The 20,527-nt window shown below is 43.4% G+C and overlaps 1 protein-coding gene across 2 annotated transcripts in view; it reads right to left on the bottom strand.

Annotated features, from left to right (window-relative positions):
* Nucleotides 1–20,527, bottom strand: part of MED14 (mediator complex subunit 14) — an 801,766-nt gene that overhangs the window by 9,978 nt on the left and 771,261 nt on the right. For both annotated transcript variants that reach the window (XM_069204216.1, XM_069204217.1), the window contains one exon: nt 4,779–4,968. In XM_069204216.1, coding sequence (XP_069060317.1) covers nt 4,779–4,968 — 190 coding nt within the window. The remainder of the gene's footprint in view (nt 1–4,778; nt 4,969–20,527) is intronic.

Genomic DNA, 20,527 nt, shown 5'->3' with positions numbered 1-20,527 from the left:
ACCCTCCAGGAACTGTCAATCTGCAACTCCATCGACGACTCTGCTTGCAACATTGTTTCTCCAGCTCCTTGCAGCAACTGCAACATTTCCCTGGCTGTGCATCCTCTGAGGGTGACCAGTCTTCAGTCTGCACAAGAAGCAAAAAGGAATCTCCCTTAGAGTGAAGGAGCCACTCCCTTGCATCTGCAGGTACCAACTGCAACGACGACCGGAAGCATGGATCCTCTCTCCTCCAGAACTGCGTGGACCCTGCATCACATGTCATGGTCTGGAGTGGTCTCCTTGGTTCTCTCTACCAGCTGTTCAACTTGGGAGACGGTAAGCCCTTGCCTTTCCTTGCAAGACAGTACCCCTCTGCAACGCAACTCTTGAAGCTACCAAGGCTTGTTGGCTTTTCTTCCAAGGGATCTTCAGGCTCTGTGTAGCCCCTGCCTCCAGCACTTTTCTCTGCAAAGCACAGTCTCCTGCCTGCCGTACCAGCGATGTGGGACTCCTCTCCAGGTGTGCGGAGTGCCCGTCCTCACTGCGACTCCTGTGCCTGCTGCCCGTGTGTCGCTTGTGGGGGTTGCCTCCTTTCTTGTGACTCTCCCAGCAGCTGAGGGTCATCCCAGAGTTCCCTCCTTGGATTGAGACCCCTGGACTTTGCTGGTCTTCTTCAGCCTTGCAAAACCTCCTTCTCGGACTCTTGCCTTTACCAAGGCTTGTTGGTGGTTTTCCAGCACCACTAACCAACTGCATCTTGACCGGCGACGTGGGACATCACTTGCATCACTTCTGCAATTCCTCTTCGGCTCCTGTGCTGCATTGCTGACCTTACTTGTCCACCGTAGGCCTGGTCCTGCATCCACAGAAGGATGGGTAGTGGCTCCTGCCAGAACCGGACACTCCATCTCGAACTGGACTTTGTCCCCTTCTTTTGCAGGTCCTCTTCTGTCAGGATCCACCTTTGGGTTCTTCCATTCTTGGTTGGGTCTTGCACAGTCCTTTTCCAAGGTCCTCCTGTTAGTGTTGCGGAAAACCAGGTACTTGCCTCTGCTCTCCTGGTCGCTGGGGGTCACTCTGGTACTCACCTCTTGGGGTCCTAGTTCCCCCAGTTCCCCTCTACTAATTCTCATTCCTTGGATGGGGGGGGACTTCCTTTCACATTCCACTTTTTTAGTATATGGTTGACCCTACCCTAGAGCCCTCACTGTTTGCTATTGCTTTTACAAATGCCTAATGCTTTTCATGCTATTTACTGATTGCTAATGTGCATATAATAGTGTTTCTACATACCTCCAGTTGGGGTATTGCCTACCCAGTATTTTAGTATGTGTTACTATAGTAAAGTACCTTTATTTTTGTAACACTGTGTAATTCTTTTATGTGTGTAAGTGCTGTGTGACTATAGTGGTATTGCATAAGCTTTGCATGTCTCCAAGATAAGTCCTTGTCGCTCATCCACAGATACCTCTAGGGAGCCCTGTCTTCCTACACTGCCTACACTTCACTAAAGGGGATACCTGGACCTGGTATAAGGTGGATAATACCATAGGTGCTCACCACACACCAGTCCATCTTCCTACAGATACTTCTGAATTTAACCAAGTTACGCAAAACACCTACCTTGAGTTTTAGGGCCATCAAAAAAAGATTCCTACACTTTCAAGAACATCTTAATTTCTGTTGATCAAAAAGGTCACTATGTTCATTGTCTGATCAATAGAAGAACCTGCCTTAATGACACAACTTCTAGCCAATCTATCTCGGAAGCCTCTGAGTTTCACTTACTACCTCTTTTGTCGATAGATACAGTCGGTATTTCTAATTAACATGTTCCCCATTACATCTTGGAACCCGTCTCCATCTTCCTCAGACACATCACTTTTAATTATCCTTCTTACTCAGCCCTACCTCACCAGCTAATCTGTTGGGGCATTTTATGTAAATTGAACTGTACTATGTTCCACTTCTATATACCTCAGCAAGGAGAAAATCAATTTTTAGCCCTTCTTCGCAAGATTACCACTTGTGGATAATAATGAGATCTTTTGATTTAACTGATTTGCTATCCCAAGTACCTTCAAAAATATGGTCCTCAGGACCAACCAACCATGTGATCTTCACAGCATCAACAGAACCAAAGAAGATCAAGATCAATTCATAGAGAAAGCCACCTTGAATCCCTAAGTAGTCCCTCAAACCTGAGACAGAGGCAGGAATTTGTCTTATAGCTGATTTGATAAATCAAAGGAGTTTGGCACCTAATGTTAGTAGATAAAATACCCTGACTCTGAGTATAAAAAAAAATGGGAAAGGCCAACATACAGGGCTTGTGCACCATAAATGTAGTTTCCCATAGCTTCCCTGTGCTCCCTAACCCTGACACTATGCTATAATGCATCCCTGCAATCACCACATGGTTTATCCTGGTTGACCTCTGTTCAGTCTTCTCACACATGAAGACAGTCTATTCTTCTTCACATTCTCATTCGGAGGGTCCCATATTTTGTGGCAGTGACTCACCCAATGATTTATGGAGTTTCTGTCAATCTTTTCTCAAGCTATAAAAAAAAAAAGAGCTGAACACACTGGTGTTCCCCCAGGGATTTATTTTGGGTCAATACGCGGATGACCTTTTCTTGGCATCTGTTACTTTAGATCACTGCAAGGTAGATTTACTTTACCTCTTCACTTAACTGGCCAAAAGGGTACAGGGCCTCGAAATAGAAAGAAACCTCAGTTTTGTCTTCTCTAAGTAAAATACCTTTTGCATTGCATTGGTTTAAAAAGGGTGAAAATACATCTGTACAAATAAAACACGCACAATTTCTGTACCCGCTTTGGGACTCCCTGATTATGCTTAACCTTTTTCTCCATATTGTACTAAACACCATTGTTTTGCTCTTAGGGTACAGGCCTGTGTTCAGTAGTATTAGGACTTGGTTAGACCAATGATAATAGAAATAATTGCAGCTAGGTTAATGTTAATAAAATATTAATAAACAAATATTAAAAGAAAATGTTGATAAATATCAAGGGAGTGTCTATTCTTTATTAGAAGTATCCAAACCAGATGAAGGAAGGATCACATTCTTTACCCAATGGTAATGTTACATATGAAGATGTTTTATATTTATTTCTAAAACCCTTGATACAGTACAGGGCTCAAAAAATGTACTGGCCCACTAGCTATGGCGAGTAATTTTCTATGCAGTCGAGCTAATTTTAGAACCTGCTCACCTGTTCTGGCAAGTGGACAAATAACAGGTGTTCTGTTCAGACAGAAACTGAATTAGCGATTAAGATACCTTTAAAATCTTATTCTTGTCACATTTGCTCTGTGTTCAGAGACACAGGTTAAAAGTCAGTTTGTCTTCTGCAATGCAAATACTTTTCCTTGTGACTGCAGAATTACAGGATTTTGTAAGGTGAATTGCCTGACCTGTGTGAAATGAAAGGCTGTGGGTATCAGGTGTTTCCTAACACACAGCATTTATAAAACTAAGTCAACAAACATTTAAAAATATATTTGAGTAGCTGCGAAAGACCATTTATTTTTTTGTACTTGTGTGATAAAAAAATATTTTAATAGAATGCAAAAGAAGTCAGAACACTTTACTTGGTGATGTGCAAATGATAAGTATTTTTATTGAACCTAATTTTCACAGATTTTTGTTAACACACTATATAGTTTAATCAGTAAAGCTGCAAGTTAGTGGGAAGGTTTTTTGACATTTCTTGGAAATTTACTCTCTGTAAATGACAGTGCTCTACAATATCATGTTTTAGTAATATAAAAGTGAGTGTTTAAACAAACTTAGAAACACTCCTTCCCTGATGACAAAGCTATTAGTAAACTAAAGGGCAAGTTATGCATGGATCATATGTCACCTATATGTGGGCTAGATTTATACATGGAGCAAACGTTGAGTGTATTCAATCAAAGAAAAGAGGACTTTTTTACAGCAGAAATGCTGAACTTGCATATTTGAAGGTGCACTAATATGCGAAGATGCAGAAAAATGACTCTATAAAATACAATATTTGCATACGATCACACAATTTGAGACCCGTTTCTGGGTCAAGTACATTACAGTTAGGTCTTGTAGGTTGTTCAAGCTACTCGACTGCAGGTGATTTTTCAAGGCCTGGAAGGTACTTCATTGCTGAAGGATTCTAGCCCTAAATTCTACCTCACAGGAGCCAAATGAACAAATCTTTATTTAGTGAAGCCCTGAAGCTACTGGCTTGTCAGATGGCATGAGATCTAAAGGCTGTACAGCGTCTGACATGTAACTATAAACAGTTGTTTTGGAACTAAGCATTTGGCGTTATCAGGAATAATTTACATCTTCAGCTGCTAAGCAGGTTCTGCGAAGCTATCTAAAAGTAGCATTACATTCCTCCATGTCCCTAACTAACCTAATCATAACATGATGGCAGATTACAGGGAGAGAAACATGAAGAAACAAATTCTGAGTTCAAATTTCATTAGATGCAATTCATAAAGGTAGCAGAGAGGTTAAAACAGATGTTAAATTCAATTTTAATTTTGAGGATCAACCATTCTGGCTAGTTGGAAATGGAAACTAAATTTTGTGGATTATTGGACACAATACATTCACAAAGCAACATGACTTCTAGTTCTAGCTACATGGTGCCAGCTCACATATTTCTACTGCATTTAAAAGTAATAAAGGTCTAGACTTTTGCCGTGAGTATTTTCAGAAGATATATAATCGCCCTGATGTAATGTTTTCCCACTCCAGCATTGTTTATCTACACCTTTACTGTACCTGGTCTTGGTGAGTTCATCTCTGCAAACCTTTTCAGGATGTTGCTAACCATCATGGGAGCAGCTCCTGAAGAATTCTGCTGTCGAGGAATATCTGCTTGTTGAGTTGTTCCTGAGGCCATATCATAGATGATTGGTACAATGATGCTTACAGCCTCCTGAGGGGCAGTTGTTTTTTGAGTTAGTTGAAGCTGTTGGAAGTATGTGAAAAGACAATAAAGAGATGATTTAAGGCATTTTGTTCGCACAGATTATATGAATGCACACAAAGAGATGGTATTGAATGCACTGTTATCGGCAGAAGGAAAATATTGTGCAAGCACACTTTCTATGGAAATTTTTTTACGTACCTTACAACTTTGTAGCTTGTACTGCTCTAGTCACATGCTTTGTGCACACCTACCATCTAGTGTTGGGCCTAAACTTTGCAAGATGGTTTTCTTCAAAGTATATGTTTTGGTTTCAAGATAACTCATGATCTCCCCTCAAAAGTCACAATATGCCAAGACAAAGACTCAACCTGTGCCCTCTTTCCCCCAAAGGGCGAGTATAAGTGGAGTACAGCAAAGCAAGACAGTAAGGTGGTCATTACAACCTCGGCGGAACCGCCGTGCTGAAGACCGCCAGTGCAGGCGGTTTTCTGCTCGGCCAATTATGACTGCTGGCAGCCCTCCGTCCTTTTCCGGATGGAGAGCCGCAAGCAGCCATACTGGCGGTCGGCGGGGAAGTGGAGGTTGCTCCACCTCCACCGCCCCGTCAACAGAACACCGCCTACGAATCACGTTCCGTGATTCGGTGTTATGTTGACGGTGTGCTGGCGGCGGAGCAGCCCCCATGGATCCCGTCCCCTCCCGGAGGATCAAGGACCAGGTAAGTTGATCGTCCGTTGGGGGGGGGTGAGGGGGGGGGGGGGGTGTTGTGCGTTGTGTGCGTGCATGGGGGTGTGCGCGTGAGTATGTAGAGGGTGGGTGTATGAGTGCGTGTATGCATGCGGGGGTGTAGTGTGTTTGGAAATGTGTGCGTGTGTCTGTATGGATGTGTGCCTGTATGTCTGTATGTGGGTGTGCTTGTATGACTGTGTGTGTGTCTGTTGACATGTATATTGATATGTGTGCTGGTATGTGTGTTGGTGGTGTCTGCATCCGTTTCGGGTGTATGTCTGTTGCGATGTCAGGGATAGGGGTGTGGAGGGGGGTCCTGCCATCTTTGGAGGGTTGCATGGGAGTGGGGGAGGACTTGGGGGTGGGGGAGACCCCTATCAGTGCCAGTGAAGGAATTCCCTGGCACTGATAGTGCTTACCGCCATGGATTTCATGGCGGTTCCCAACCCCATGAAATCCATGATGGTCAGCAGGGTCGTAATACCGCAGGCGGTCTTGTGACGGCCGCCGGGCTGGAGACCCAAATCTCCAGCCCAGCGGTCGGATAGGAGAAGTGGCGGATGACCATGGCGGTAACCGCCATGGTCATAATTCCATTTTCTTTACCGCAAGCCTGTTGGCAGTAATACCGCCACTACTCCGCCAACCGCCAGGGTCGTAATGAGGGCCTAAATGTCTAAAGGTGCACTGTATCAGAATTCATAAAGTGTGTAATATGAGCATCTGAAGCATCAGCTCACACTGGGGGAGGGCGCACACGAATTTACAGCACCACAAGTTACAGCCAGCTAGCTACAGGGTAAGTAATATTTTTTAGTTTGTAGCTTGTATAGCGTAGATCACATGCTTTTCCGAAACTGGAAAACAGTACATTACCTCTAATGCAGTGTCTTGCAAGTGGATACGTGAGATCAAGTTTACGGACAGACTGCCCAACTTCTGCCTCTTGTCAGGTATGAATGTACACACTAATGCTTTGTGAAGGTGTGTGGAGTGGACCAAACAGTGGACCATGTAGCAGAATTACACATGGTTGCAAGCGGTATGTTTCCCAGAAAAGCCACTGTAGCTTACTATCTGTGAATAGAATGTGCTGTAGCCACACCATGAAGAGTATATTTGGCTTTGGTATACCATACCTGAATACAAATAACAATTCATCTTGAAAGGCCTGGCTTGGAGATTTGATTTCTCAACTGAGGCTTGTAAATGCAACAAAGAGTTGCTTTGTTTTACAAATAGACCGTCATTGATTACAGAAGTCCTTCCAAATTAATTTGCATACATTAGCGCTCATTTCATATCTAATGTCTGCAGTGCTCTTTCTGCTACTGCTTGAGGTAGCGGAAAGAAAATAGGCAAGTCAGTGGTTTGACTGCTGTGAATTGGGGAGACCACCTTTGGTAAGAAACGGGTATTCATCTTTTGTACAACCAGATCCTTATGAATCTGGGTAAGAGGCTTTTTACTGATAAGGCTTGCAATTGACTAACCCAACGCAAGAAAGAAATTGCTAAAAGGAATGCTACTTTCCGTGAAAGATACTACTTCTAATGAATATGTAATATCTCATAAAGAGGTCCCATGAGTCTTGAGAGAACTACATTCATATAAAAAATAGGAACTAGTGGTGTCTTGAAAGTAATAATTCTCTCCACAAATGCTTTTACAACTGGAATGATAAAGGTTTTTGTTCTCTGCTTTGCATGTAAGCAGCTAATGCTGCTAAATGATGTGTAAGCTAACCCAAATTTTTGTATATGTGAAAACAGCAGATAATATCCTGAATTAATTCTTGCAGAGATTGTGTACGTCTACTTATGCAATAATAAGTAACTGATCCATTTGACAGCATTGCAAGCTCATGTGGTTGGTTTGCGAGCCTCATTCAGAATAAGCATATACTCTTCTGGAAGTCTGTATTTGTACTTATAAACTTCAACGTACACCCTGACCAGGATATCTTGGTGCTGAAAGCCTAAAACTAGATACAACACAGACAGCCCAGCACATCCCAGCCAAACCACAGAATGGATTTAGAGTGTCAAATAGCCAAGTGTTAAGTTGCTTCCTAAATACTAAAAAATCTGATAACTGATGTAAATACAGCGGAAGACAATTCCATCTTGACGCAGCTGCCTCTGAGAACAAACTGCCACCCAAGGTTTTTAAGCAGCATTTAGGGATGTCTAGGCAAAACTGGTTTACCCATATTAACAAAAAAACCAGGGGCATACCATTTCAACCTGTGGTGGAAAGGCAAACAATCAGGGGCGCAGAATGTCTTGTGCACAAAACTCAGATTTAAAACAGATCAGCTCTTTTATAGGAAGCCAATATAGGGTGACTAAGACCAGTGTAACATGTTTTTTCCGGTGTAAGCCACAAGCTACGTTAGCAGCACAGTTCGGAATAAATTATAACTTTTGAATCACACAGGCTGGCAGATCGAGATAGATTTACAAAAATGTAATTGTATGGATACAAATATGTTCAGAATCTGCACTTTCTCTGACGGAGATAAAGGATGAAGCACTCAGCTATCCCAACTAAGATCTCACATGCTAAACTGCAAGGTTAATTTCTTTGACATTTGGATAGGCCAGTAGTAAGTTTTTGGGTGGGTGGCTAGACATTTCCAGTAGCACTGTGCATCATGGCTACCTGGCCACATTGGAGGAATGAGTAAGAGCATCTTGGAAGTTTGCCTCAACTTCCTTACTACATAAGGGATCACAACTACTGGATGAAAAGCATAGGTAAGTATATTTGACTAGTTAATTTATAGCACATTGCTCATGGAACTGTGGGTTCCTGTAGGCGAACCTTGGGCATTTTATGTTTTCGTCAGGGGCAACCAACTTATCTACGGGCCTTCTGCTTAAGTACTTGTAAATTCATTGTGTTCTTAATGTGTCATTTATTTATAGTTTTTATTAGGTTTTGTGCTTTTAGTTATTAAGCATACAAAGCAAGCCTCTTTTTCTTCCATTAGTATTGTCCGGTCGGCGCACAGCTAAGGGATCAATGATTTCAATAAACAGCGCACCACTGTATTTCTAACAATTCTAACCAATACAAACTCAGCAATATCACTCATTTGATTCTGTCTGCCTTTGCTCCTCCTAGGTTCCCTCCCAAGGAGACCACCAACTATCTTTTTATCCTATGTTCTCCAAGCATCTTGTATGCATGTTGCCCTCATCTAGGTTCCCTGTGATATAGCTGTGTGGTCTCTCCTATTCTCAACATTTCTCTCAGTATTGTGGTGTCAAATATCAGACAGTTTAGTAGTCATTCCACCTCTCCTATCTGTATCCCTATGGATTCTATGACCCAACACACTGTTGACGTTCAGGAGTAACTGAGCACCTGGCATCTGAGGGATCCGTCAACAATCTAAGAATTTCAGCCAAACATATTACATCATCTGCCAGCTTATTGTCCCGCCTGGTGCTTTTCATGTGGATTTCCTCTGATGTAGCACATTCAGCATGTCCTTTACCCATGTGCTGAACATTGGGGGTCTGGCTGTAAGACTGTATATTGCAATACAACTGTTAGGTAATACTAGCCCCAGCACCAGAAATTTTCCAAATTACTTTCGTCTATTTCTGATTCTTCAGGAGTAGCCCGAACAGACACTGCTTGATCGTGAGTGGTACTGTGTAATCAATGCACGGTTTCAGTTTGTCTAGCATTTCTTCCCAATAGCTTTTCAGCGCTCCACAATGCCATGTCAAATGTAAAAAAATCTGGCCCATCTGCAAGAGATCTTGGTCATTCAGAAGACCAATCTGGGTACATTTTGCTCAGTATAGCTAGGGTTAGGTTTATCATGTGAACTTAATTATGCTGCATGAGTTCGAACTGCGCACTGCCTGACATCTCTTTTGTTGCCGCGCATTCCCTGACCCAATACACTTCTATGATAGGTTCCTCTGTTTAACCCTGCCGTTTATCATATACCTTTAACCTACTGAGTGATTTGTTGGATACCAGCTTCCTACAGTGTGATGATGCATACAAGTCCACCAGTGTTTGTGTCTGAGGAGGCCCCTATGGGAAGGTTGGCCACATTCCTCTGACTCTGCATGCAAGATTGGCATAGTCTACAAAATGACCTGGACCTACCCCAAAAAATGTTGTGCAACAGGAAAAGTTCTGAATTTACCAGCAGGGTAGCGATCAGCCACTGACTGACTTGCACCACCCCCTTTCTCATCTGCGCAATGCCCTAGTAAGGGCAATTTGTGAAAATAGGGTTATACTTCATATGCGCTTTTCCAGAGCAAAATGCTGGCTGCCTCAAAATATTTTGTGTTGCTAGGCCCCATGCCTTGCACGTCTGTTTAAATCTAAATGGCATGCACTCCAGGACCCCAGCGTCCTTCATTAGTAGGCTGTCTTGAGAGACACTCCTAAGCATCTCCTGGAGCAACTTCTCCCAGTTATCGCCCTCCTAACAGCATACCAGGTGCAGCAGCTGAGCAGCCACATAATACATTTCTACATTTGGTAACTCTAGGCCACTCTTTCAACCTATTCTGTTTAAGAATACTTAGCTTAACTCTGCTGCGTCCACCCTTCAGCAGTTTATCCAGTTCAAACAATACCAAGCAGCGCCCTGCAGTACATATAAGCAGCGAGGTAGCAATATTATCCTTTCCACCACTACTTTATCCATCAGGGAGAGTGGCAACGTCTTCTACGGAGAGTAACAATGACTTCTAGAATCACATGTGAAGTGCAAGCCATCCAGTACCCGCCCATGTTAATTTTGTGACTTTCCACTTCGTCATGTGAAATCCGTATTCCGAGGTAACAGGAGCAAGAGGTTACCCAGCGGTGACCCACCTTCAGTAGTCAGAATTACAAAAAGCCTCTGAGCCTACCCAGCAGGAACAATTTAGATCTAGTGCGATTGATGTACAAGCTAAATATCTCACCATGTTCTTCCAAGGTGTATAACGCATACACATGCTTTCGCAATTATACCAGAGCATCATCAGTAGATAAAGAGACAACATGTGTAGTGGCCTCCACTGGGATACCCCAAACCTTCGTAGTTAACATGCCAATGGTTCAAGTACTAAGGCAAATAAGAGTAGGGGAGAGAGGCCATCCCTGTAGCATCCCCTTCTTTAACTCGAATCATTGCAACACCTCCCAGCCTGCAAGAACATATCTCTGACCACATCTCATGTGTTGGAGACCCTCTCACGTATATTCCAGTTCTACCACATTAAAAGCCTGTTCGATGTTCAGTAAGGCCAAAGTATACTCACGGTCTCCCAGTTAAAGGAGAGTGGAGAATGTGTGACAGTCTGCACAAGTTGCAGGTGGTATTCCTGCGAGGAATAAATCTGCATTGATTCTCATGGATCAGCTCGAGAATCATTGATATTAGTTGATTTGCTAGGATTTTACTTAGGATTTTCGAGTCCACATTTAACATGGACAATGGAGGATATGCCTTTGGGTCAATTGGATCTTAATGTGTCATGCTTAACAAGTCTGGAAAGTCGCTGTTCACCACCCAGCTAACGCCCTGCTAAGAGCAGCATTTAGTGACCAAAGGCCCAGTTCCATATCGATTATGGCAATGCTGACAGCTGAGGCAAGTGAGCGCCTTTTTGCTTCTGTATGTAGCACACCAAAGTGTCTGCTTTTACTAGTACTTTTTTATATTGCATAGTATCATGTAAAACGTGGCGTGCTAACTGGACTGCTAGCAACTCTAAGACACTGACATGCATTTACTTCTGCTGCCAGACATCCTGAACATCAGATTGTCTAGGCACATCTGTGGAAATGTTCACCTGCTGCTGGTGGTTGACAAACAATGCTAGGTAATGTAGATTTTGTAGAGAGCACTAATCACCCATGAGCGTATTTAGATGCTCGAGCATGCATGTGGGTTGTGCTCCTGGCAAAACTATTCGAAGAGCCAGGTCTACTGCCTTTTGTGAAACTCACGAAGTGGCCCTGAGGAAGGTCGTTCCATGTTATGGGTGTGATGTAGAACAAGTGACCTCCTGCTCTTCTTTTGTTATTGCAGAGAGTGGCAGAGCACAGGTGTCTGTTAGGCTGGTGAAAGTGAAAGTGGCTGTTTGGGTATGCTGGTCCAATGTTGTGTAAGGCTTTGTATGTGTGCGTGAGGAGTTTGAATCGGCTGCACTGGTGCATAGTAACAAATTTCTGTGGCTCCACCATTTGAGATTGTGCTGGTATCTTGACTTTACCACAATATGTCTTCCCACAAACCATTCCTTAAGACCATTGCCTGGACAGACACTTCTGTAGTTGGCACGTGTAGCTGAGCATGCAAAATGTTTGCAGTGCATGAGGACATCACCCCAAATTCATGATTTTTCTCATTGTTACAGGACATGACATCTGATAAAGAGGGAGCAGCCCCTAAAAAGCCATCACCCTTTCTGTGTTCAGATAGGCATTGCTTGTCACTGTGTTCAACACTATCCTTAACAAGCATTGGCAAATCCAACAGGGCTTGCTTATGCACGAGCTATTAAATTTGTAAATGTGTTTTAGACATATTGTACACTAGTGTGGCTGCTGTTTAGCATGGCTAAAATATTGGCATGAAGTGTTGCGGCATAGCGAGTAGAGTGAACTAGACAGAGTGGAGTTGTGTGGAGTGGAGTTTGCATGGTGTGGTATCAAGCTTCCTAGGAAGACAGAGCCTGACATCTGACCACTGTGTTTGAATGTACAGCAATTGTGACAAGATGAGAACAAATGTTAAAGGCCTGTTTACTGAGGAATAATAGAATAGGAGCAACTGTGAACAGGTTATGCTCCACGTAAGTGACAAAGACAGACAGGACATCCTAAAACAAGTAAAGGCAGCAAATAGAAAGCAGGCAAATGTGAGTTACAAACTACAAAGCCAATGGTAAGTATTGGTTGGAATGCTTTCCCAGGGAAGCTTTTAGAATGTTCTCAAGATGTATTTGAAAACCTAAGCTTTGACCTAAAAATAGGCACCAATTTGCTTGTCCTAGTAACTGCTACTGGGTACGTAGTTTAGTATGATTCAGACATAAAGGTTTAGCCAGCACATGACAGAGGAGCTCTTACAGGAGCTTCACTCAACATGATGTTTATACAGAAGTAGTAAGTGCCACCAAAGTGATTACGGGAGACGGGCTGTAATTCAGATCAAAGCTAGTTCAAGTTTCTAGTTACTGCCAGGGTCTAGCAGCTAGGATGTAAAATATTACTTACCCAGTAGACATCTGTTTGTGGCATGTAGTGCTGTAGATTCACATGCTTCACATAAGTCCGCCATCTAGTGTTGGGCTCGGAGTGTTACAAGCCGTTTTTCTCCAAAGAATCTTTTTGAATCACATGTTCGCGTGACTCCTCCTCTCGGTGATAGTGCGCATGGGCATCAATTCCTTTGTTAGAATGTTTTCCCGCAGGAGGGCGAAGTAAAGAGTGTATATAGATATACAGATTGTAGATAACATAGATGCCCATGTAATGTACATACATATTTACAATATGCTGTACTGCATCAACCACAGGTTCTGGAAAGGAGGGAGGGTGCATGTGAATCTACAGCACTACATGCCACGAACAGATGTCTACTGGGTAAGTAACATTTTCCGTTCGATGGCATGTGTAGATGTAGATACCATGCTTTGCATACACTGTAAAGCAGTCCCCTCCCAAATAAGCGGTGACTAGCCTGTAAGAGGTGGAGTAGCTTGAAATAATCTCCTAAGGACTGCCTGGCCAACATTTACTTATTGACGAGCTAGAACATCTACACAGTAATATTTTACAAATGTGTGTGGTGTAGGCCAAGTAGCAGCTTTATATATGTCTGTCATTGGTATGTTGTCTAAGAATGCCACTGACGCATCTTTTTCCCTAGTGGAATGTGCTTTAGGAGTTACTGGTAACTGTCTTTTAGCCTTAACATAGCAAGTTTGAATACACTTCACTATCCATCTGGCTAAGCCATTTTCTTGAGATAGGATTGCCTTTGTGAGGTTCTGAAAATGCCACAAAGAGTTGTTTTGATTTCCTAAAATCTTTTGTTCTGTCTATATAGTTACAAGAGAGCCCTTTTAACATCAAGGGTGTGTAGAGCTCTTTCAGCAACTGAGTCTGGCTGTGGAAAAAAGACTTGCCATTCCACTGACTGGTTGATCTGAAAAGGTGAAACTACCTTTGGTAGGCATTTTGGATTTGTTCTAAGAACTAATTTGTCTCTATGAATTTGAAAGAAACGTTCTTATAAAGGTAGAGTACAAAAATGCATGGGTTCAAATGGTGGCCCCATAAGTCGTGTGAGTACGATGTTGAGATTCCACGCAGCAGCTTGAGGAATTCTAGTTGGAATAACTCTTTTAAGACCCCCCCATAAAGGCTTTTATAACAGGAATCCTAACTAGGGAAATATGTTGTCTGTTTTGCTTGTAAGCAGCTATAACTGTTAAATGAAGTCTAATTGAGGAGTATGCCAGATTTGCTTTTTGTAAATGTAACAAATAGCAGACAATATCTTGTACTGAAGCCTTAAGTGGATCAAAATATTTGGGTCGACGAAAGTAGACAAAATGTTTCCATTTAGCAGAATAACCAATGTCTAGTTGTGGGTTTGCGTGCTTCCTTTAGAAAATCCATACATTCAGATGGAAGTTGTAGATATCCTAACTCTATGACTTCAGGAGCCAAATCGCCAGGTTGAGTGTGCTGGGATTTGGGTGTCTGATTTGGCCTCTGTTTTGAGTTAAGAAATCCGGTCTGTTTGGGAGCTTGTGATGTAGTACTACAAACAGATCCAAAAGTGTTGTGTACCAATGTTGACGTGCCCATGTGGGAGCTATAAGGATCATGGTGAGTGAGATTTGTTTTATTTTTATTATCAGAGATGGAATGAGTGGGAGAGATAGAAAAGCGTAAGCAAATATCCCTGACCAGTTCATCCACAGAGCATTGCCCTTGGATTGAGGGTGTAGGTACCTGGATGCGCAGCTTTGGCATTTTGAGGTTTTTTTTGTGGCAAAAAGGTCTATATCTGGGGTTCTCTACATTTAAAAGTATTGTTGAATTACTTGTGGGTGAATTTCCCGTACGTGGAATTGTTGCTGTGTCCTGCTTAAGAGGTCCGCTAGTTGACTGTGTATCCTTGGGAGGTACTCTGCCACTAATTGATTGTAATTGTGAATTGCCCATTTCGAGATTGTCTGTGCTAAAAGAGACAACTGAGATGCATTTGTCCCCACCTGTTTTTGCAGAAATTACATTGTGGTCATATTGTCTGTCCGTATTAACACTACTTTGGGTGTGATTTACGTCAGAAAAGCTTTAAATTCTAGGAATACTGCTAGAAATTCCAGGTAATTTATATGATAAGTCTGTTGGTTGAGGTCCCATTCCCCTTGTATAGTGAGGTTGTAGGATGAGCCCCCCCCACCCCCAACCTATTAGTGATGCAGCTGTTGTGATAGTGGGATGAGGCACAAGGTTTTGAAATGGCCCCCCCTTTGATAGGTTGGTGTAATTCCACCATTGTAGAGAGTTGTGAGTCTGGCGGTCCAACAACACTAGATCATGAAGTTGGCCCTGTGACCGAGACTACTTTTGAAAAAGGCACTGCTGTAGTGGTCGCATGTGCAGTCTTGCATGGGGAACTATGGCTATACGTGAAGCCATCATTCCCAACATTTTCATCACTAGCTTCAATGTGTAAGTATGATTCTCCGGTAATTGAGAGCTAAGATTTTGAAATGCCTGAATCCTTCCTGGGTTTGGATATGCTAATGCTGACTGGGTGTTTAGAATGCTCCTAGATAAGGCTATATTTGTGATTGTTGGAAATTAAATTTGAGGTAATTTAATGTGAATCCCAAATTGTGCAGAAGATTTACAGTGTACTAAGTGTGCTCCTGACAAGTTTGAATTGCATTGGCTTTTATGAGGCAATCGTCTAGATATAGGAAAACATGTATGTGTTGTCTTCTGAGAAATGCTGCTACCACTGCCAAGCATTTTGTGAATACCCTTGGAGCTACTGGTATCCCTAACAGTAGAACCTTGAATTGGTAGAGTATTTCTACAATGACAAATCTTAGATATCTGCGATGTGTTGGATGTATGGGAATGTGGAAATAAGCATCTTTGAGAGCTAATGCTGTCATGTAATCCCCTTGTTGTAATAGAGGAATAACATCTTGGAGAGTGACCATATGGAAATGCTCTGAGAGTATGTATAGATTGAGAGGTATGAGATCTAAAATTGGTTTTAACGAACCATCCTTTTTGGGTATAAGGAAGTAAAGTGAATATACTCTTGACCCTTGTTGGGATGTAGGTACTAGTTCTATAGCCCCTTTGAGACAAAGGGACTGTAGTTCCTCCTTTAGCATAAGGATATGGTCTTGAGAGAGTTTGTGGGAACGAGGAGGAATGTTTGGTGGAGCAGAGATGAGCTCTCTACAATAGCCATGTTGGATAATTGATAGAACCCACTGACCTGTGGTGATGTTGTACCACTTTGGGTAAAAATCTACCAGTCTTCCTCCCACAGGAGACGTATGGCGAGTTTTATTTTATGAGGTTGAGCTATTTTTAGATTCCACTCGACCCTTCTAGTGAGTGGACAAAGAAGAGGTGTTCTGTTCAGTCAGAAACTGAATTAGCAATTAAGATGCCTTTAAATCTTATTCATGTCACATTTGGTCTGTCATCTGAGACAGAGGTCAAGGATTTTGTCTAAACTATGTAAAATGAAAGGCTTTTGTTAATAGGTTTTCCTAACACACAACATTTATATAACTAAGTCAACTTTACAAACATTTCAAAATATATTTCAGTAGCTGTGAAAGACCATTTTTTGTACTTCTGCCTGATGAAAAAAATATTTTAATAGAATGGAGAAAAAAATGTCAGAACACTTTACTTGGTGATGTGCAAATGATAAATGTTTTCTGAAACCCAATTTTCATAGATTATTGTTAATACACTATATAGTTTTATCCGTAAAGCTGCAAGTTAGTGGGAAGGTTTTTGGACATTTCTTGGAAATTTAATATCTGTAAATGACAGTGCACTACATCATGCTTTAGTAAAGTATTTATTTAAAGTGAGTGTTGTAGGAAGTTGGCTCTGTATGCACTATTTCAAAGTAAGGAATAGTATGCACAGAGTCCAAGGGTTCCCCTTAGAGGTAAGATAGTGGCAAAAAGAGATAATACTAATGCTCTATTTTGCGGTAGTGTGGTCGAGCAGTAGGCTTATCCAAGGAGTAGTGTTAAGCATTTGTTGTGCATACACACAGGCAATAAATGAGGAACACACACTCAGAGACAATTCCAGCCAATAGGTTTTTGTATAGAAAAATATATTTTCTTAGTTTATTTTAAGAACCACAGGTTCAAATTCTACATGTAATATCTCATTTGAAAGGTATTGCAGGTAAGTACTTTAGGAACTTTGAATAATTACAGTAGCATATATACTTTTTACATAAAACACATTTAGCTGTTTTAAAAGTGGACACAGTGCAATTTTCACAGTTCCTGGGGGAGGTAAAGTATTGTTAGTTTCTGCAGGTAAGTAAACCACCTACGGGGTTAAGATTGGGGTCCAAGGTAGCCCACCGTTGGGGGTTCAGAGCAACCCCAAAGTCACCACACCAGCAGCTCAGGGCCGGTCAGGTGCAGAGTTCAAAGTGGTGCCCAAAACGCATAGGCTTCAATGGAGAGAAGGGGGTGCCCCGGTTCCGGTCTGCCAGCAGTTAAGTACCTGCGTCTTCGGAGGGCAGACCAGGGGGGTTTTGTAGGGCACTGGGGGGGACACAAGTCCACACAAAAAGTACACCCTCAGCAGCGCGGGGGCGACCGGGTGCAGTGTGCAAACAAGCGTCGTGTTTCCAATGGGAGTCAATGGGAGACCAAGGGGTCTCTTCAGCGGTGCAGGCAGGCAAGGGGGGGGGGCTCCTCGGGGTAGCCACCACCTGGGCAAGGGAGAGGGCCTCCTGGGGGTCACTCCTGCACTGGAGTTCCGATCCTTCAGGTGCTGGGGGCTGCGGGTGCAAGGTCTTTTCCAGCCGTCGGGATTTTAGAGTCAGGCAGTCGCGGTCAGGGGGAGCCTCGGGATTCCCTCTGCAGGCGTCGCTGTGGGGGCTCAGGGGGGACAACTTTGGTTACTCACGGTCTCGGAGTCGCCGGAGGGTCCTCCCTGAGGTGTTGGTTCTCCACCAGTCGAGTCGGGGTCGCCGGGTGCAGAGTTGCAAGTCTCACGCTTCTTGCGGGGATTGCAGGGGTCTTTAAATCTGCTCCTCTGAAACAAAGTTGCAGTCTTTTTGGAACAGGGCCGCTGTCCTCAGGAGTTTCTTGTTCCTCTTGAAGCAGGGCAGTCCTCTGAGGATTCAGAGGTCGCTGGTCCTGGGGAAAGCGTCGCTGGAGCAGGTTTCTTTAGAAGGCAGGAGACAGGCCGGTAGGACTGGGGCCAAAGCAGTTGGTGTCTTCTTTCTTCTTCTTCAGGGGTTTTTCAGCTCAGCAGTCCTCTTCTTCTGTAAGTTGCAGGAATCTAAATTCTTAGGTTCAGGGAAGCCCTTAAATACTAAATTTAAGGGCGTGTTTAGGTCTGGGGGGTTAGTAGCCAATGGCTACTAGCCCTGAGGGTGGGTACACCCTCTTTGTGCCTCCTCCCAAAGGGAGGGGTCACAGTCCTATCCCTATTGGGGGAATCCTCGATCTGCAAGATGGAGGATTTCTAAAAGTTAGAGTCACTTCAGCTCAGGACACCTTAGGGGCTGTCCTGACTGGCCAGTGACTCCTCCTTGTTATTCTAATTATTTTTTCCGGCCTTGCCGCCAAAAGTGGGGCCGTGGCCGGAGGGGGCGGGCAACTCCACTAGCTGGAGTGCCCTGCGGTGCTGGAACAAAGGGGGTGAGCCTTTGAGGCTCACCGCCAGGTGTTACAGCTCCTGCCTGGGGGAGGTGTTAGCATCTCCACCCAGTGCAGGCTTTGTTACTGGCCTCAGAGTGACAAAGGCACTCTCCCCATGGTGCCAGCAACATGTCTCGAGTGTGGCAGGCTGCTAGAACCAGTCAGCCTACACAGGTAGTTGGTTAAGGTTTCAGGGGGCACCTCTAAGGTGCCTTCTGGGGTGTATTTTACAATAAAATGTACACTGGCATCAGTGTGCATTTATTGTGCTGAGAAGTTTGATACCAAACTTCCCAGTTTTCAGTGTAGCCATTATGGTGCTGTGGAGTTCATGTTTGACAGACTCCCAGACCATATACTCTTATGGCTACCCAGCACTTACAATGTCTAAGGTTTGGCTTAGTCACTGTAGGGGCACAGTGCTCATGCACTGGTGCCCTCACCTACGGTATAGTGCACCCTGCCTTAGGTTCTTAGGGCTGTAAGGCCTGCTAGAGGGGTGGCTTATCTATACTGCATAAGCAGTGTGAGGTTGGCATGGCACCCTGAGGGGAGTGCCATGTAGACTTAATCGTTTTGTCCTCACCAGCACACACAAGCTGGCTAGCAGTGTGTCTATGCTGAGTGAGGGGTCCCCAGGGTGGCATAAGATATGCTGCAGCCCTTAGAAACCTTCCCTGGCATCAGGGCCCTTGGTGCCAGGGGTACCAGTTACAAGGGACTTACCTGGATGCCAGGGTGTGCCAATTGTGGATACAAAAGTACAGGTTAGGGAAAGAACACTGGTGCTGGGGCCTGGTTAGCAGGCCTCAGCACACTTTCAAATCAAAACATAGCATCATCAAAGGCAAAACGTCAGGGGGTAACCATGCCAAGGAGGCATTTCCTTACAAGTGTTTAAACATAAACTGAGAAACACTCCTGCTCGGATGGCAAAGCTATTAGTAAACTAAGAGGCAAGTCATGAATGGATCATTTGTAACCTATATGTGGGCTAGATTTATTACACATGGAGCAAATGTTTAGTGTATTTAATCAAACAAAAGAGGATTTTTTTTTTACAGCAGAAATACTGAACTCACATATTGGAAGGTGCACTCATATGCGAGAATGAAGAAAAAGACGACTGTAAAATGCAATATTTGCCTAGGATCACAAAAATTGAGACCCGTTTCGGGGTCAAGTACATTACATTTAGGTCGAGTAGATTATTCAAGCTACTCAACCTGCAGGTCTAATAACATTTTTAGGATTTTTTGAGACCTGCACTGTTTTGTTGAGGAAGGACCTCTAGGAGCAGATGATGTACCTCTTCCTCTATAACTAGATCCTCTGTAAGAGCCTCAATGAACCTCTGTTATAAAAGTGTGGTCTTTGTTTTTGTTGTGAGGTTGATGGCTCTGTGGTTGATGGCTTGAAACCACCCCTAAATTGTGGCCTACGAAAAGTGCCTCCAGTGGGTGTGATGTATAGTGCACCCATTGCTTTAGCTGACTCTGAGTCCTTTTTAAGCCGGTCTATGGTGTTATCCACCTCTGGTCCGAATAAATGCTCCATATCGAAGGGCATGTTTAATACAGCTTACTGTATGTTGGGCTTAAATCCTGAAGATCTTAGCTATGCATGTCTCCTAATGATTATGCTGGTGTTGTCTCCCCTTTCTGTTATATCATCTGCATCACATTGCATTGTTAGCAATAGTCTGTCCCTCTGCTACTATCTGTAGTCCCCGGTGATGTTCCGGTGGAAGATACTGTAGCATGTCTTCCATCTGATCCCAATGGGCCCTATCATTCCCCTGCCAGGAGAGCCTGGGAATTTGCAATCCTCCAGTGGTTGGCAGGTTGAGTAGCCACTCTTACCTGCTATGTCAAATCTTTTACTTTCTTTGTCTGGAGGAGGAGCATCTCCTATAGACTGTCTATTGGCTTGTTTTC

The sequence above is a fragment of the Pleurodeles waltl genome, chromosome 8, assembly GCF_031143425.1.
Source record: "Pleurodeles waltl isolate 20211129_DDA chromosome 8, aPleWal1.hap1.20221129, whole genome shotgun sequence".
Taxonomy (NCBI): domain Eukaryota; kingdom Metazoa; phylum Chordata; class Amphibia; order Caudata; family Salamandridae; genus Pleurodeles; species Pleurodeles waltl.
Note: the sequence above shows the minus strand (reverse complement) of the source record. Positions and strands in the feature narration are given on the sequence as shown.